We start from the raw sequence: 18,784 nt of genomic DNA, 5'->3' as shown, positions 1-18,784 counted from the left end.
CGACGTTTTGAAATCCTCTGCAAAATCAAAATCGCACCACCCTAATATGTATTCTATTATATAAAGGGTAAAAAAAGCTTTAATCAAATTTAGTTTGACAGTAGCAAGATAAATTGTGACGCACGATGTGTAAAATATATTTGGTCAATAACCCATGAGAGTGAGGGGGAGAGACTAATAGACGGTGGCAATCGATGTAAAATTTTGTTACGATACAGCATTCGATATGTAAACGGTTCCCATCCCGCTTCCCAATCAGTTATCGAAAATGTGTGACATAAATGCTTTCGCAGCGACACCGAATTTGATGAAGCATTCACATTCACATATAATCAATCATATCATCTTATCCATTAGACTGAGCATCGCTATTCATTTCGATGGTTGAACGACACACATGTTTTTTTTTATTCATTCGTTCGGATCAACTGTATGGATATGTGCGTGTTCGTATGCCTTGCATTCTCTTTCCCCAGATTCTTCCGAAACAGTTAACTCAAAATTTCACACATAAATTTATCACTGAATGCGTCATTTGTTGTTACACTCTGCACTCAAAATTGGCAAAATGTCTAAACAAGCCGTCTATAGTTTACGGCAACCACGGCTCAGGTCTATTTACACGATTCAATTTAATGAAAATTTAGTCGGTGGCGAGAGAGAAAGAGAAATATTATATCGATTTTGAATTGGTTCGGCATCAAATTGCATCGTATAAAGAGATGACGAACATTAAATTGAATTTTATGCAAAAATCGTTGTACAAATTTCAGACACTTAAACGTAGATAGTGATGTATATATGTTTGTATATAGAGCAAATACTTTGGGGTTTAATGCATTGGATTTTTGATGCGCTTACGCACTCCGGCGCACATTATACATCAGAGCAAATGGAGTTAAAGGTGAATTTGGTGGTGCAACGGTATGATATTGTGAATGTGAAACAATTCAACGGGAAGGTAAGAAGCGAGAATACTGAGACCGCTCTGTTTAACAATCTGCAAGACTAGCAATATACTCTTTGGCTCGATCTTAAGGGAAAATACTGAACAGGATGACGGTATGGATTATAATAAATTTAATACGTCCATCTCGGTGTGCATGTAGTGAAGCATAAATTTCCCTTATATATTAACGACACAAAGACAAAGCGAGAGCGAGAGAAGGAGATTTAACTGAATGCGTTTAATTTCGGTGATGTTACTTGCAACATCAAGTCAAGCAATAGGACTCGTGTCGTTCGTATGAGAGACGCTGTACACGTTCGCAATTCAATTCAAAACTTGCATTCGGTATACAGTCGAAACCAAGCAAGTCGAAAGACAAAAGATCAAGCCAAAGAAATGAGAGAATGGAGAAAAAGGAATGGAAAATATCGACAGTAACGACCAAGTGTATTCTGAATAGTTTAACATATTGATCCCATGAGAACAGTACTGTTTATTTCATAGCCACATGCACTTACTCAACAAGAATTTAATGTAACAAATTAATTAGCTTTTAATGGCTAAAATAATTTATAAAATTTCATTCGTTCCTTTTTCTTTTGGTAAAGAGGGTGGGTGCGATTTCGAGCGTCGACTCATTCTCTCTGTTCATAATATTGGAGTCATACTGTAGCGAATTTGTACTGCAAAATGATTACGCGAATATCACTCAATTTTCCAGCGAACATAAATCGAAATTCAATTGATTTCTGGTAGCACAAACAGTGCGCGCTCAATTCACTAGATATCAAATGATAAATGCTATAAAATATCAAGAGAGCGCTCACTAGCTAACCACTAAGAAAAATGGTCGAAATTTGTTGTTGTTGTTGTTGTTATTATTGTTATTTCTGCGTATGTTGGCTTGTTCATCGGAATTGAATGAAAAATGATGCTTGATCTGATGGCAAAAAGAGAGCACGAAGCAAACAAAAAGTCACACTCTTGCTGCCTCTCCGTCTTACCATTTACACAACTCAATAGACTTTGACTTCAAATGACAAGCGAAAAATTTATAGTTGGCTGACTGTAAAGAATAATCTTGGATTTCTTTTGTCAAAAGCAATCGACAAATGCCGAAAAATCGAAAACTGAACTTCAATTTAGTTCAAATGACTAGGCATTCATCGTCGAATTTCCATCGTGTCTGTGCCTTTGCTCACTCTCTCTCTCTCACACACTCCCATTTTCTCTTTCTCTCTCTCGATCTCCGAAAATGCACATTCCAATTCTAATTAATAGAACCTTTTCGTAAAATACTGAAGTTTCGATGTAGTATGCCGATGGGAGAAGGTGCTGATGGAAATTTCCGCTTGCGGTTGAAATTGGCCAACATTTTTTTTCCGTCTCAGCTAATATTTGGTTTTTGCTTGATTCAACACTAAATAAAGTGCTTCGTTGCTCTACAGTCAGAAAAAGAAGAGAAAAAACGCGACTCTTCGAGAAGACTTTATTGAGCTAGATATGCTTGAAATAAAATTTCTATGCAAATGTGAAGGAACCACGACGAATCAAGCCCCTCGATTTGGGTTGGACTTTTGAAGCGTGTAGTTAAAATAAGCATGTATGGATCGAATGGTTTCGGAAATTCCATTTCGTAGGCACTTTTAACCGTTTCTGATTGACATTTTGCTAAAAAAAAAAAGAGAAAGAAATCGGCAGCGGCAGCAGTAATATACCGACCGTTTCTTTGTCCTATGTCGTGCATATACCCAAGATCAAAGTGAAGTAAAAGTTAAACTCTCTGCGTTATTTATTCTCTTCTCTCTCGTTCGGGCAACTTTTTTTTTGTTCCTTTTCCCTTTGCTCCTCCTTGCCGATTACTTTTCCCTTCCGTTCATAACTGATTACTTTGGGTAACATCTGTGCTTAGGCAAAATACCATACATCGAACGCATGAAATGCTTCAAAGCTGGTCACATTTCAATTTCACCCAATACAATTACAATGATGCAATAAGCTATACAACAGCAACACCGAAAAAAAAAAAACGAATCAAAGAGAGAAGAGATTGAATGCATTGCCATGGCTTGAATAAATATTAATTTGGCGTTTTGTATTGATGGCTTAACACGTTCAATCCGGTTCGCTTTTTGTATGATATTTCGTGTGAGCTCAATTATTATTAGCAAGCAAGTTTGTGTGTCTGTGTATGTGCAAGCGCGCGTCCAGCACAATACAACAGCAATCGACAAATATGTACTATGTACACAATGCAATGGCACAAACTGCACAAAATTCTTTTTGTATTGTTGCAAATGCATTCAATTTAAATGTTTATTTTATATACAGATGCAACAAAACACATCTTGCGACTCGGGCACATATTGTTTGTGTTTGGCCAGATGAGTCAAATTATACAGAGTTGGCAACAAAAAATTTTTTACAATTGCATCAACCGATTGAAAGTCAAAATGCGTTCTGAGGCTTCGAAATGATTCGAATATTTTAAAATTTCACAAAACTACTTTCAACTTTTTTTTCGTTATTGGCTGATTGCTAAGAGCTTTTGAATGCAGCAAATGTCCAAATGAATCCATCGCATTGTTCCATTTATTGTTGATCAGTGTGTGTGTTTGTGTACACAAACTGAAAACTCAGGAATTTAAAATCCTGAGATGTACAAGAAAACATTAAATCTCTCGGGAAAAAAACCATTTTCGCAATAATCTGAACCATATTTCATATCAAGTATTTGCTTTGGAATTAAAAACCATCCTATCGACAGGTGATAGCATGTATGACAACATTTATATTGAAATTCATTAATTCGGATTGAATATTGATCAAAGTGGAATGAAGATTTTTTTTTGGAGTTTTAACTAAATAAAAGCATGAATGCCCATCATATGTGTTGAATTCAATTTTTCATGCTAATAATTCAAAATTCAGTTCATCCATTCATATGATGACAGAGACGAAGAACGATGGCAATTTGAAATATACGACATGATACATAGAAAACGAAAAAACAACAACCATGAATTAAATTGGGTGGCGGTCATAACGCCCCGGACGGACAGCATGCTTCTGTGTTTTTGATCTGTTGGTTTGGCCTTTTGTTTGTTGTTGGTAATCAGTGAAAAAAAAAATCATTCGAAAAAAGTACGATTCATTTAATACATGAGTGTATGTTATCGAAAGATGAATCGTGTTTCAATCCTGTGTACTAAATGGATTGGCGCAAATGACAGAGAGTGGATGGCAGACGAAAAAAATATGACTGAAATCGTGCATCAATCCATAAAAACCAGGACAACAACAACGGCAAAATAAATGCTGCTTCAGCAGAGTAAGAGCAATGAGGATAGCATAAGCTTGTATTTAAAAATTGTGCACATAAAACTGATTATTTTTCGATAATAATTTATGGGCGAGATGTCAAATGATGGAGAGAGAGACAGAGAGATAGAGAAAAAAAAAACATATTGGTTCAAGCTGGGTCAATGAGATGATAGTGTAAAATTGAACAATGAGCGAACTAATTATGATTTATGGCCTAAAAGCATTTACAGGTAATTCGATAATAATCTTCATGGCTAAACCATTTTTCCCCCTTCCATTACATGGCGTAAAATGTAAATTGTAAATTGTCAAAGATTAAGACAAGGTAATTAAAATTTAAATATTTCGGAAGGAATACCAAACGGTGTCCGTGTACACAAGAGTTGTGCATTGTCGTGGTGCTGGATTGGTATGTGTGTATGTTTGCGATTGGCCAGCCCACTTTCAACAATATTGGCCGTCAATAAAGCTTAATTAAAATGTATTGTTGTTGCCATCATCATGTCCTCAGCGGGATCTTGATAGCGAACAATCTACACTCCTAATGAACTCCTATTTTTCGGCACAAGTGAAATTAGACGATAAAACAATGAAAGTTGAATGACTGACTCATCCGTTTTTTTTTCTCGACCATACTCAAAACGAAAGATGAACAGAAAAATAATTAAGGGAAAGTGCTCCCGAAGTTTTTAATAAGTTCTCGTGATCATCAAATTTTTTTTTATTGAGGTATGGGTAACTGCAAATATTTACTGACGAGAGAAAAAAAACTGAATTAATCAACAATAAAGGAAGGGAAAATGGGAAAAGCCAACTGAATAAGCACCACTGAAGCGAAAAGGAATCCGTTTTTTTCGCTCTCTTTTTTTGTTTTAACTTTCGTTCATTCGTTCATCTGTTGTGATTTCTAATATATATTTTTTCCACTTCCCTTCAGTCTCGGTCCAGAGCTGGCAAAGAATTATCAACATATCGACGAACACATATAGAGATCCACGAATTTATTAAGATTTCGTTTTTCGCCCGCCGTACTTTTTTTCGTCTCCTTTTTTTATGCGGAGAGGCGCTTTCTCTCTCTCTCTCTCGAAAGAGTGAGTGTTGGCGTGAGTGTGCCTGGTATGATTGTGAATGTAAGCTTCGGCTGTTGAATATGTAATCAGTAGGCGAAACGAGAGAGAGAGAGAGAAATAGAGAGAAAGAGAAAGGATATTATGCTGTGAAACTGAACGAAAGAGAGCAAATGTATAGCTGGAATCCGTATTCAGTTGGGTAATTTTCTTGTGAATTTTATATTGTGCATAATGGCAATGACGATGGGATACACATGTATTATGAATTTCAAAGCATAAAATATGTTTGTGTATATTTTTATATTTTCATGTGAAATTTGGTGTTGTTGCACGGGGTACAACTCATATACTATATAGACAAAAACACATACACGCAAAAACACACCGTATGGGGTGTTGTGTATTTGCGTCCTGGCTCCCGTAGAATGAGGCGAGTGGATTGTGTGAGACGCGTATATTGTCATATATTCACCATGTAATATTGATGGGGAAATATACTTTTTTCTTGCTTATGCATCCGCTGCTAAATACTTCATATTTATCTATACGGCATGATGTGTGTTTGTATGTGTTTGGTGCCAAACTGGATTTTTTTCTCTCTCTCTCTCCTAGTTTGCCGTTTCCACGGAATGAGCAACGGCGCAAGCAAGTACAAAATTACATCCGATAAAATTATGACCATACACGCACAGCGACACACCGAAAGGAGATCCGCCAAAAATCTGGCTACAAAACAAAGGCGCAAAAATATACATTAACAAGCATTAAAAGGCATTTCGAAGCGGAGGAGTGGGAAAAGAAGAAGGCAAAAGAATACTTCGGCAACGTACTTTCGCATTCATTTCACTCATTTTTCTAATTCATTTTTGCCCCCCTTGATGATGCAAATTACAAAGTATCTCACAAAGTGATTTGGCAATGTAAAAGAGAACGCGAGCGTGTAACGAAAATAAAATGCCATGGAATATGAATTAAGTTGAAGCGAAAAATGAAGAATAACCCAGCCGGAATGGAAATTCATTTCCGATATATTTTTTCAGAGGGAATTTTGGATGGTAGCGCGAATGCTGCGTAAAAGAATGGAAACAGTTACTTAAGAGCTTTTCGGTGTGCACACCTATCGTAATTTCACCAAGCGTAAGATGATAATCAATTACCGCGCGTACCTCAAAAAATGTTAATATCGTAAAAGTCAATAGATAATCAGTGTTTTGTTTGCAACATTTATGAGTCAGGCTCTGACATTCCGTCTTAATAGCTCGCGTCCAAGCAACATAGCCATCGTAAAGGCAGCCCTTTTGGTACAACAACATCGATTCAATCCGTCTTGTATGAACAGACACGATGAGTTGAGGAAATTGAGAAATAGGATACGTTTGATATGACCCTTTAAATACCAAAACTGACCGAGTCTCACTCTTAAAAGCGGTTTCCACATTGCATTGGTATGGTTTAGAACTGCGTTTTTATTGACCGATTTGAAATTATACGCATGTTACCGTTTCCACATAATACCAGTGTATTTATATATTTTCAATGAGTGAGCAGAAAATCCAACGTCAACAGCGTCGTCTCATCACAAATCGCTGCCGCCGCCGTCGCCATCGTTGCTGTTTCGTAGGTACATTCTATAATGAAAGCGCCATCCTTTTATAGAGTATCGTTAAACTCTTTATTCGCTGTGTTCTATATTTACTCGATTCTTTCGAACAATCCGGTTTTCAAGTGAATTTGAAGTGCCTTGAGTATTTAATATAAATCAAATACTACTCACCTTTTAATGTTGAGCATCTCCTGGAGGATATTCCATTTCATCGCATTATGGTTGCTATCTGACATTTTTCCCTTGAGTTTCTTTCACACTTGACTGAATTGCTTCTATTGAGTTTGTTGTTTCAAGTAATTAAATCGATTCATTTGTCTATTGTTTTATATCTTTTTCTCGCTGTCGCTCTGTATCTCTCTCGCTCTTCTATTACATCAGAGCTGAATGGAAAATTTAAATGCTGGATTCTATTTTATTTTTATATTTTATGTTGACGTCATTCATTTAATTTGCTTAACTTTTGAATTTATCTTTTTGCAAAATGGAAATGTAATTAAAATACGACAAAAGCAAGGTTAGTTCGTTTGAAAGAGTTTCTATGTATATATGTATATATCTTTTTCTTTCTTTGTTATTTTGTTTCTTCTTTCTCCTCTTCTTCTTCTTCTTGTTTTATTTCTGTGTTGGGCTCAGTTCAGTGTGAGAGTTTGTGATTAGGTTCGTATGTGTTTTTCATTATCGTCTGTCTTTTTTTTTTCATCGTTCATTTTTATTTGTTGATGATTTTTGTTGCTGTATACGTTCTATCTGTGCTTTGTATTGTCGATGATGGCATTCACAATTGGAATTATGTCGCGAAATGAAAAGAAAAAGAAAAATAAGAACATTGAATACAATAAAGAATTAATTGAAATGTTTAAACATCCTTGTTTTGTCGTTTAGCTCTTTGTATAATGATCAAGTGTGGTCATTTATTTCATTTTTCACCTTTTCCACTTTTTCTTCCCGTTGTTTGTTGCTGGTTGTAGCGTTGTTGCCGTTACCGTTGCGCTGAATACTTGTGAGTTCGGCTTATCTCGGCATCGAAATCGCCTAGGCTTTTTTGTCTCAAGATGGGCAACGAGTGTGGGGATTCGTTTTGTTTCGTAGTCGTATCTCAAGTGGCAAATGAAATGATACAAAAGAACATGAAAAAACGGGAGCAAATGTTAGTCATCTATGTAAATTGACTATTGGTCACAAAAGGGCTACGTTGCTACGATGTAATAAACATTTATCTTAGTTGCTTTTGTTTTGTCAGTTTTTTTTTCTATTTTCCACTCTTTCATTTTTGCGGGTGTTTTTTTTTCTCGCCTGCTTCTTTTCTATATCAGCTAAAGCCTTTATAAGCCGACGAGCATCTAGCTGTGTCCACGCGCGCGGGTGAAAGTGAAAAAGAGAGAGATATCTATATATAAAGCTGAGAAAGCATGAACACGGCGACATTTGTAATTTGTCGTGTTCGTTGTGTGACTTGTTCATAAAGCATCCGTTCGCATTTTCAATTTCAAATGCTTTCTGTTCGAATGTGAAATTCATATAATGAAAGAAACAAGTTCAGTTAAGCGTGATTATTTCCTCGCATGTAAATATGAAAGCGAAACGTGACAAGCTTTATCAATAAGCTTAACTGTGCAAAGTTAATCTTTCCGCATAAACGAATATGCAAAAACCGCATGTAGCGACGAGAATATAACGCACCAGCCACCAGCCATCACACACACACACATACATATACATGCAATCATTCTGTTTCCATTCTACTCCCATCTACCCCATTCCGGAGGAGCGCGCGCGCTCGTCCCCACAAAATGCCTACATCTCTCATCGTATACACGATAAGGAAAATGAGTGAGAAGAACGGGCGTCTTGTATATCCATTGCATTGGAGTAAATGGGCAGAAAACAGTAGAAAAAAAACACAAGCAACACACAGAGCTAACACGTTCATGTACGCCATATACGAGGACACTGAAAATGATGGATATAGCGCGGCATCTCACCACGAAATAGATGAAATTTAACATAAGCTTCGTATTCTAATTCAGAACGAAATGGTCATAAAATAAAAATAAAATGAAAAAAAAACAAGAGAGAAGCGGAAAAAACAGCAGCATCACTCCTCAATGGCTATGCGAGTGTGAATAAATGGAAAACGCGCGTTCCTCTCGTCATTCTTTCTTCATTTCTTTCTCTTTCTCTGCACTAAGACACATCGTCTGTATCGCTGACATAAATGATGTCAATATGCGATTCAGATTTCATTCAAATGTCATGGAAATTCGACTGAAATGAAAGAAAATTAGAAATAAACACTGATTTTCTCTCCCCGCGCGGGCGCCTCCATGTGCATACATTCAATTTAGCCGTCACACGGTCTCATTCCTGATAAAATAACACTTTCAATGGAGCTTCAGCTCATATGATTCGTGTCATTTGCTCCGAAAAAAATCACATTCTCAAATGAAAAAAAAAGTAAACAGTCTGATATAAGTAGTGCTAAGACTTCAAGTTTTCAGTTGGCTTTGTTTCGCTTGGCTGGTTGGTCGTTCGCTCATGGGTGAGCTTGACCAATGCAGGCGCACAATCTGACGTGAAATGGGCCTTAATCACATTAAAGCTTAAAAGTTTACAAAGCACTTCTTGCAAGCAATCGATTCGCATTATTGTCCATTTTCCGTTGTCTCTTTTCTCTTCTTTTTCTATCCCTCCTTGATATTGTTGTCGTTGCTGCAATTAATTGTCAAAATGTTTACATTTCCGAGAGGGAGAACTTGATTAAATTGTCATTCCACAGTTACGTGAATTTAGATTTATGGCCATAATATCAATATTAATTGGAATACGGTACTTCAATTAATCGATCGCGTTGGAGCGAAATTGCGAAATAGTGCAATAGATTAAAATGATTTCTGCATGAATTGTGTAGAGTAACGGGGGAAACCACATGGCCACGAAACAAGAGAAAAAACACATGTTCAAAGGGCCATCATCAACACAAATAAAACTAACGAAAATCATCGTTACGACATGGACGCTGTTTTGGTTGCGTCAATTTGTTGTCCTATGATTGAATAAAAGCAATCTGACGGATTTTCATTCGGTTCACTGATTATTCTCTCTTTTTTTTGGGTTAAAAACAAATTAATCAATACATCTCGATCTCTCTCGTACTTTTTCTCTCTGTAGGCCTGTTGTGTTTTTGTGTATTCGTTCAATTTGCCGCTATAATAAATAGCAGCCGACGAAAATGACAACAAGAGAATCGGTCGGAAGACATTCGAACTGAAATGAAATGAAATTGTCTGGTGTTTTGTGTGAGTGTGCATTTTTACTATCAATTTTCGGTTGAAATCGCCTTTTGTCACGATTAGCGTTCATACTTTACCGAAAACCGATTTGAGCTATGCTAGTCCTCTCATGCCGTACATATAAATAAAAAAACGGCCCTAAAGGAGATGAAGAAGTTGAAAAACAGGAGCCGAGTTAGATTTCAAACGATGCCACTTCTCTTTTTTTCGGTTCCTCTCCCTTGTTTGTGTTTTCTTTCGTGTAAAATGTGCCTAAATGTAAATGATTCGATCAGTTCTAATCTTTTGTTCGTAGCCAAATTTTTTCATCTTTTCTTTTTTTTTATGTCGTTCCGTTCTGCATTTCTTTCTCTATCTATTAACTCTATTGAAATGCCATCGTAGTCACTATCGAATTTTCTGGTAAGTTTCAACTTTCGCATATTATTGATTAGCTGTCGAATAGTCGGTCGATTTACTTTAGCATGTCATAGTCGTATTCCGTTATTACTGGAACTGGACTGGTTGTGCGGTCAACGGAATTGGCATATTTATGTTTGCATCCACCCAGTATCCGCTGTGTGTGTGTGTATTTACCTAATTAATATTCATTGAATGTATTTTGTTTTTCTCTTCTTCTTTTTTTTCGTTGGTCTATTTGTGAATATGCGCTGGCCAATGCCTAACTAAAACCTACTCCAATGCTGCCATAAAAACTTCTTCTTCTTCTTAGATATTTGCATGGAGCTTCTTCAATTTCACTCGAATGTATGTGCTACTGTTACTGCTGTTTCCCTTTTTCGGTATTGTTTGGTCGACTTCTTTGTTTATCTTTGATTGGCATTTTTGTGGGATGTTTAGCGCACATGCTTTTACGAAGCCGCATTCTTTTGAACGCTCGCTCACATGAAATTCGAACACGAAATCCAAATCCCACAAAAATTAGAGTCTTGAACGAATGGATATATCAACTGCCTTAACATGGTATTTCTTTACAGTTTGACCAGCACCAAACCATATGGACAATTACTGACCGTCGGTTCAATGGCAGCTCCTTTTCAGCACACCATTTCAAACGACAACAACAACAACAATCCCAATCCGGGAGGAAAAAAAATTGCTGGAGAAAATTCGAAGCAAATGTATCTATCCAATCAAATGTCCAATGTTATAGAATCGAACTTGAAAAAAGAAATCGGTCTGTGTTTCAGATATTCTGGAATATGACTGGCCATTCGGTTTATGATGTTTTGTGCGTGTATATCTAACAAGTGTTTTGAGCCTCATTCCGGAGCATGAATCACCATGCTTTGTAAAATATCAAACAAAACACTTGAAATGGTTTTGGCATTCAACTTACTTTTTTTTTTCTATTTTCGTTGTTGACGAGTAGCTCTTTTATCCACCGTTTTTTATTCAGATGGCGAGAGGGAGAAAAGAACGAACGATGATGTCAAAAGGAAGCAACAGTGACGACAAACCAAAAAAAAACCATTCAATGTATTTCGAAACTTTCATTCACATTTTACCAATCTCACTGTTTCACAACTCATTTTTTTCTTTTTCTTTTTCAACACGATAACATTTCATCTTTTTCTGTTGGATTTCACACTTATCACACTGTGTTCAAGTCGTCGGTGTCGTTCTTAACTCATAACATTTCATCAATTTTTTTTTTAGTGTGTGGAAATGTTCGAATGGAATCGTTTCGCTGATTGAAAGAAAGAGCTCAACGAGACGCTTGAATGTTGCTCAAAAAAATGAACAAATTTCCGAATCGAAACGTCATATTATCGCCCCCGACATGTACAGCTACATGCTTCAGCTAATTTAAGCGAATACATTGCGAACAAATTTACAGGCAGAAAAAAAAAATTGATAGCTAAAAACTTAATCACTGTGATTTTATATTTGCGCGGAGAAACGAGAGTATTTCAATCGCAGCAACGACTTAATCAACAAACACTTTTAATTTTCTCTTTTATTTCATCGTGTTTTTGTGTGTGTGTGTGTGTTTTTATTTCCATCCCGAATTGTTTAAAAGTTGATTTTCGATTAAAATTTATTTCGTTCGAGAGTCACTCACTTCTCTATCTTGGTCAGTGTTTGCTTCTGAGGAAAAATGTGTCGTTGTGCAAATTAATGATGAATTTTTCTCGTCACACACACAAAACGTCAAAACTGAACTGAATATGGGGAACGCTTTTCCGAATTTTCACATTTTCCACTTTACTGGTGCGGACGGATGCTGTGTGTTTGCGGAGAGAATGAGAGAGAGTGTGAAAGAGAGGATGCGAATCAGCGACGAGCGAAATCTTTAAAGTTTCGGAATTATCAACGCAGCAACAGCAACAACAGCAATAGAAGCAGTAGCTTGGCAGCCACATTTGTGTGTATGCTTGGCAAACGCGTCGAACATTTCATCCCGTAGTTTGTTGGAAAATGTGTACGTGCGCTGTCATGCAGCTTTCATTTTGGCAAGAGCTTACACGAACCCTAGCCATAAAGTGTATTCTATTGATTTGACGATGGAGAACGATCTCGCAAAAATCAAATGAATGAAAACTGAAAGCAAGAGCAAGAGCAAGAGCAAGAGCAAGAGCATAATGACAAAAAAGAAATGGAGGTGGGAAATTGTTGTGTGCAACGTACATGTAGAGGAACATGAATCGGGCTTGTGTGTGAGTGTATGTGTGCCGTTTGCAAATGCGGGTTGCGCGCGTGCCTGTGTCGCTGTTTGCATATCTGTGTATCTGTACGTATGTGTGAGTCTTGGGTATTCAAACTATACGATGTGGCTGGTGATGTGTTTTCGCAAAAACGAGATGGAGAAACGGTCTATCTCGAGTCTCGACGCACCGCACCAAGTTGACGGCAATGTAAAATTTCGAAAGCGAATACGAAACCGTTCTCTTTCTCTCTACCTCCGCATAACGATGAAGTGTATGACAGTCCTTTGCACATTTCTAAGCGGGCTGTCAGCTTTGTGAAATGTACATTATTATCTTATGTGGATAAAAGCGCGTTTGATGGTGAGCTGCATGAAAGAGACTGTTACATAAGCGAGTGTGTGTATTTTAAATCGCCTGTGCTCCACATGCATGGAACAAAAAGCGTATTACACGATTGCGCAACTGTCAGTGATGCCGTTTTCACACAGCGCTCGTGGACTTCATTGTAACGCATAGCATCCGAATAGATGAACGCACAAAATCCGAATCCAAGTCCAAATCCGAAATTCGGTGTATACTTTGCACTCAGCGCTGCATCGAATCGAATCGAATCGAACGGTTGTGTCCCAGCACAAAGCAGGCACACGCTTCTATTTGTATATTCATGAAATATGTGCGATATATGGATATGAAGCAACAAAAAATCTGATTGAAACTGCTTGATCCATTCCAGTGATGGTATGATCACTTCATAACAAAAAAAAACGTTCACTTACTTACAATTTAAATGACTGCCCCGAATAATAAATCGATTAAAAGTTTTGCAGTTCCGTGTTGGCATGCGGTGTGTTATTTGCAGAAAATGCTCTGCTCATATAGTCGTTCAGCACAAACAACACTACGGATCCATTCGCTATCTCATCGTCTCCTTTTCCCATTTGCCATCGCATACATCCCATCTACCGCAAAGATACACATCTATGGAAGAACAGAGCAAAAATGCCAAAGCATGCGCAACATTTGCCTTCTTTCATGTGTGAAATTCGAATTTGACGGCAGCCGAAAAAGAAAGAAAAAGCACAGCCAATTCCCATATAGAAGAATGGAATAGTAAAAGTAAATAAAATGCAAAAGCAACAATCACTTTGAGGAAAAAATTTGTGGCACACAAGCCAGTCATATCCATACAGACACAAACACACACATACCCGAAAGTTGGATCGCCTCCCGTACACACTACACAGTAATTCATTCATGCCAATCGCATCCAATTGTTTCGCCATGAATATACCGTCATCATAATTTGGTTGGCATTTGCCGATGATATTATAATAACTATGGCAAAAGCCACATTCCTGCATAAATGTGTTCCATATGTGCGGGCACATTTGATTCAGCAAATGGGAATATATTCACATTTGCAATGTCTATTACGTGGGATTTGTAACGGTAATAACGGCATCACATTCGAAGAAGCCGAATGCATTTGCACGGGTAAAACGTACACGTCGTCAACAAAAATCAACGTGTACGAAATCGTTCAATGCGTTCCGCAATGCCACATAATATTTTATTATTCCAAATCATCGAAATAGATCTGAGCTCCGGTCTGAAATGCAGATCCAGGTAATATGACCACCTTAAAAGCGCACAAAAACTCGTCCGAGAAACGATTTGGTCGATGGGGCAGAAACTTTGCAGAAATGATTTTGGTCGATTTTTTTTTATGTCCAGCTGCCAAAGTGTACGCCAAAAAAGAACCATAAAATGCCAATATTCGTTTTTTTCCCGTTGTTTTTTCTTGCAAAAAAACGTACGTGTTGCGGAATAATCTCAAAAATGTGTGGTTTCTCTTCGTCTCCTTCTTCTTCTTCAATACAAACATTGAAATGCTCTGCTTGCATGGTGGAAAAAAGAAGACAAAATAGTTTGAAGCAATTTACGAAAAAAAAGTTCATCGCATAAAGTTTAATATTATTTTTTTAATTTTAGTTTTTCATATTTGCAGTAAAATTTCAACTTTTCACGAGAGAAAGAGAGGAAAAACCACAACAAAACTTTTTTTTTCTATAATAAGGTATAGTTGTTGATGCAATGAAATCACCGTAGTGTTTGCATTTCTGCATCGAATCAACAAATTTAACTGCAATATAATATTTGCGGTCTTACATTGAAATGCACATTGAATTTGTGGTCGTTGACCATGGAAAAAGAACTATGAATTTTAATGTGTCGACACAAAAAAAAACTGTGCATTTCTCTCGATCGATGAAGTTTAATTTTATGGATGAGCATTAAAAGTAGATAACATTTGATGGCTGCCGTCCAAAAAGTAAAATGAAAACAGAAGACGATTGGATTACTTATTCAAAAGTGATAAATCAAATTGGTTTGGCGATGAGCGTAAGCAATTTATTTCAATAGAAATACAACTTTGTTTCTTCTTTGCTTTCGAATTATCGCGCTTTGCATATCATGTACTTCGTTGACGACTTTTTGCTACTTAAATGTGTTTTAACACAGTGACTGCATTGCAGTTCAACTTGCTCACGTATACACTTGAAAACCGATTTACTTTGAATGGCACACAGCTTAAGTACGACTCAAAGTCAAATCTACTTAAGGTTCTGTTTACACTTTGACAAGAACCAACAGCGTGTTCAACTGGATTTGTGTAATTCACACAATTTGCGGCTGATTTTATTTCGAGAATCGTTGGTTCTTCCTCAAATTTTGAAATGAAATAATATTTTCGGAATAATTTGATATGAAATAATAGTACGTGATTGGTAACATCAGGATAAGACAGGATTTAATTTGTAGTATCGGGTTATGATTGAATGAAAATGGGTAAGAAAATAAACGGGCTCATACTCAAATTGTGTGTAATGATTTCTTTTTTGTGTATTTCTCTTCATATTTGCCATTCTTGTCATCAGCTGAAAGTGTTCGCGTGATTATCCAAGCACTCGACAATCATCCAGTGTGTGAACATGGTCCAGCCTTATTGTTTGAACGCCGATCGGGCTCTACATTCCAGCAATTCTATGCATGCTCGGCATATCGTGATCAAACAGAGTGTCCATTGTTTGTGCCCGTTGACCAGAATGAGCCAAAAGTTCACAATCGAAATCTTGTAGCAACAAATATCAGAAAATCATCCGAAATAGCAATAGAGAAATCGGTTTTATTGCAAAAGGTAAAAATGAACCATAGACTAGTAAACATAAAGAAATATTGAATAACAAATGCTAAATTTCAATGCTAATAACGGAATCGTTTTAGGTTTTACAATTGGATCCAAGTGAGCGGTGCTATTGCCATACGTGTCATAGATTTCTGATTGATTTTTCGAATCACCAAAGCCATGCAATTCAAAAAGGTCTTTCAAATGAACAAATCGAACGACCAACTACATTTCTACGCTCCCTTTCAAACGACAAGAGAGAGGCACAGTACTTTTTCTCCGATGCATCGCTCAAGTGTTTCGTGCAAATGTTCCAGCGGCTTCAATTCAAGTAACAGTCTCACTTTTTCGCAAAAAAATTGAATCACAAAAAATCTTAACCACAAATATTCAAATTCTTTTTTCAGTAAAGTCATTTGCATTGGTGCGCCACGATTGCACGAACACCTTCAATTTCATAAGCCAAAGTTGCGCATTGAATCCATTTTGTTGGACTTGGACACGAGATTTTATTCATTTTACAATCGAGATGGCAAATGTGATTTTTATCATTACAACATGTTTAACAATTATTTCTTCGCTGGCGATGAAACTGAAACGAAATTTAAGCAGTTTCTGCGAAACAGAAGTAATGAAAAATGTTGCATTTTCACTGATCCACCATTCGGGTGTCGAACCGAGCCACTTGTGTTCACACTGCAAACACTGAGACAGACATACAACCAATTGAATCGAATGCATGACACTTTGCCGACATTTTGGATATTTCCGTATTTCATGGAGACATACATAACATCGTTGATGCCCGAAATGGAAATGCTGGACTATAAGGTTGATTATACAAATCACGATACGTACCATTCGGGTCATGATGGACGGAAGCAAGGCTCACCGGTGCGTGTATTCACCAATGTACCAAGCCATCTAATCCATTTGCCGCCAACAGAATCGTATCGCATGTGCAAGAAGTGCAAAAAGTGGGTGGCATACGAGAATCAACACTGTGATCAATGTAAAAAATGCCCATCGAAAAACGGCGACACTTACAAACATTGCAATTTATGTGGAATTTGCGTAAAACCATCATACGTACATTGTAAAAATTGTTGGCGTTGTACACAAACTGAAAATCACGATTGTTTCAAATATCAATCGCAATTGAGATGCATGATATGCCTGCAAAAGGGTCATAATGAATTCAATTGCGATCGATGGTTTGCATTATGTAAGAAAAATCCAAAAGAAATTGTCCGACTGAAAGCAAAGTCCATTAAAACTGGTCGTCGCATCTGTTTGCTTTGTTTTAAATCCAGTCACAATGAACAGTCTTGCTTAAAGCGTAAGCAATTACTCAAAGAAAGTGCATTTTTGAACCGATATTACAATCTGTTAACATTAGACTCATTGTAAATAAAATATTCAAAAAAATTTACACTCTTTTGTATTTAAAATATTCGATTTACTAAATGTTAGCGAAAGAAAAGATTAGCTCAAGTTTACTATTTGTTGTATGCCACGAGACAACGATAAGAAAATTAGATTGTTTCACTGAAGGCTCGACTTTATCTAAGGAGATGACGAAATCTTATCTGTAAATTTTTTTCTTCGCCGAGCATCCAAACGTTGCTTGATATGACGATTTGCATGTTTAACTACAGTTCAATCCTAGAATTCTAGTCGAAAATGTTTGCCTCAGCCATTGTATTTTTTAAAAATTTCTTAAGTTTTAGTGTCATCTTGATCTGTTTGGTGTCAAAGTTACCGCAAGTTCGTCGAGTGGTGAACACTAAATCAGCAAATGGTTTGTTTTTATACAGAAAATAATCGTATTTCTCGAAAAAAAAATACGCTTTTCAATAGAAAATCACATTATTGTATTTTTTGCATTTCTCACAACATCTGAATTATGAACCATTCACAATTGTGTTGCTTTCTGTGTGTTTTAAATGAAATTATCCCATAGATTAACCAAAATCATCAATATTTTTTTTTTAAATCTACTTGTGCAGGAATCAGTTTGTTCTCATTGAGTTTGGAAGTGTTTCGACTGTCAATACTATGGACATACAATTACTGCTATGACTATCCAATTCTAATGTACCTTGAATATCCATTGATTTTGGTACAGCAATCGATTTTATTTTATTTCGTGCTGAAATACAAAAATCTACTCGAGACCGAAATTGTTCTGTTATCGCTGTTGACTTACTTGACAATTGTTCTGTTCATGGTTGGAATTCTACCGAAAGTAATTCTAGAATACATTATCGTAAGTATTTATCGCCGAATTGAATTCAATTTCTTTTACTCAATTATTAAATATGTTTTATGAAAAAATAATTAATTTTAAATTAATAAGCGTGTTTTTCATTTCGAAATCGTAGATTTTGTGTCCCCCACTCAATATAATAAGTCGATTTACGCAAGTATTCAAAATCATTCAGCACAAAAAAGCAGACGATATTAGTTTAACGACATGGATTTTAACGGCGTACGTTGGATTTGGTAAGTAAATAAAGTTACAAGTAAAAAAAATTGCAATGAGTTTATTGTAAATCAAAGCAACCAATGAATAATTTTATTCAAACCATTTCAGCTCGAATCTGCACAACGTTGATGGGGTCGCGAGATAAAATTTTATTGTTCAATTCAATCGTAGGATTTTCAGGGAGCACATCAATTTTTCTGAGCGCATTTTATTATCAAC

General features: G+C 36.6%; 2 protein-coding genes across 4 annotated transcripts in view; one reads left to right on the top strand and one right to left on the bottom strand.

Moving 5' to 3' along the window:
• LOC129578000 (cyclic nucleotide-gated cation channel alpha-3) overlaps window positions 1–11,857 on the bottom strand; it is a 69,819-nt gene extending 57,962 nt beyond the window's left edge. For both annotated transcript variants that reach the window (XM_055466014.1, XM_055466015.1), the window contains exons 1-3: window positions 11,579–11,857; window positions 7,877–8,044; window positions 7,118–7,696 (exon numbers count right to left, since the gene is read on the bottom strand). The gene's annotated coding sequence lies outside the window, so the exon portion shown is untranslated. The remainder of the gene's footprint in view (window positions 1–7,117; window positions 7,697–7,876; window positions 8,045–11,578) is intronic.
• Window positions 11,858–12,436: 579 nt separating this feature from the next.
• LOC129578002 (rRNA N6-adenosine-methyltransferase ZCCHC4) lies at window positions 12,437–18,220 on the top strand. 2 transcript variants are annotated; one of them, XR_008689066.1, is made up of 5 exons: window positions 12,437–15,740; window positions 15,830–16,089; window positions 16,176–16,408; window positions 16,485–17,878; window positions 18,087–18,220. XR_008689066.1 is itself a non-coding variant. In XM_055466018.1 (4 exons), exons 1-4 carry the CDS (start codon window positions 15,731–15,733, stop codon window positions 17,485–17,487), a joined length of 1,506 nt encoding a protein of 501 aa, XP_055321993.1. In that variant the 5' UTR covers window positions 12,437–15,730; the 3' UTR covers window positions 17,488–18,048. The 2 variants fall into 2 exon arrangements, 1 of the variants encoding a protein (XP_055321993.1); XM_055466018.1 differs by lacking the exon at window positions 18,087–18,220 and having other exon boundaries at window positions 16,485–18,048.
• Window positions 18,221–18,784: the final 564 nt, after the last annotated feature.

The sequence above is a fragment of the Sitodiplosis mosellana genome, unplaced genomic scaffold, assembly GCF_009176505.1.
Source record: "Sitodiplosis mosellana isolate CC-2019 unplaced genomic scaffold, AAFC_SMos_1.0 Smas_scaffold_6226, whole genome shotgun sequence".
Lineage (NCBI taxonomy): Eukaryota > Metazoa > Arthropoda > Insecta > Diptera > Cecidomyiidae > Sitodiplosis > Sitodiplosis mosellana.
Note: the sequence above shows the minus strand (reverse complement) of the source record. Positions and strands in the feature narration are given on the sequence as shown.

Excerpts from the sequence above, each read along its gene's own strand:
- LOC129578002 (XM_055466018.1), top strand. Across the intron at positions 16,090-16,175 it reads AATCGGTTTTATTGCAAAAG|GTTTTACAATTGGATCCAAG; the intron begins GTAAAAATGAAC and ends GAATCGTTTTAG. Across the intron at positions 16,409-16,484 it reads TTCCAGCGGCTTCAATTCAA|TAAAGTCATTTGCATTGGTG; the intron begins GTAACAGTCTCA and ends TTCTTTTTTCAG.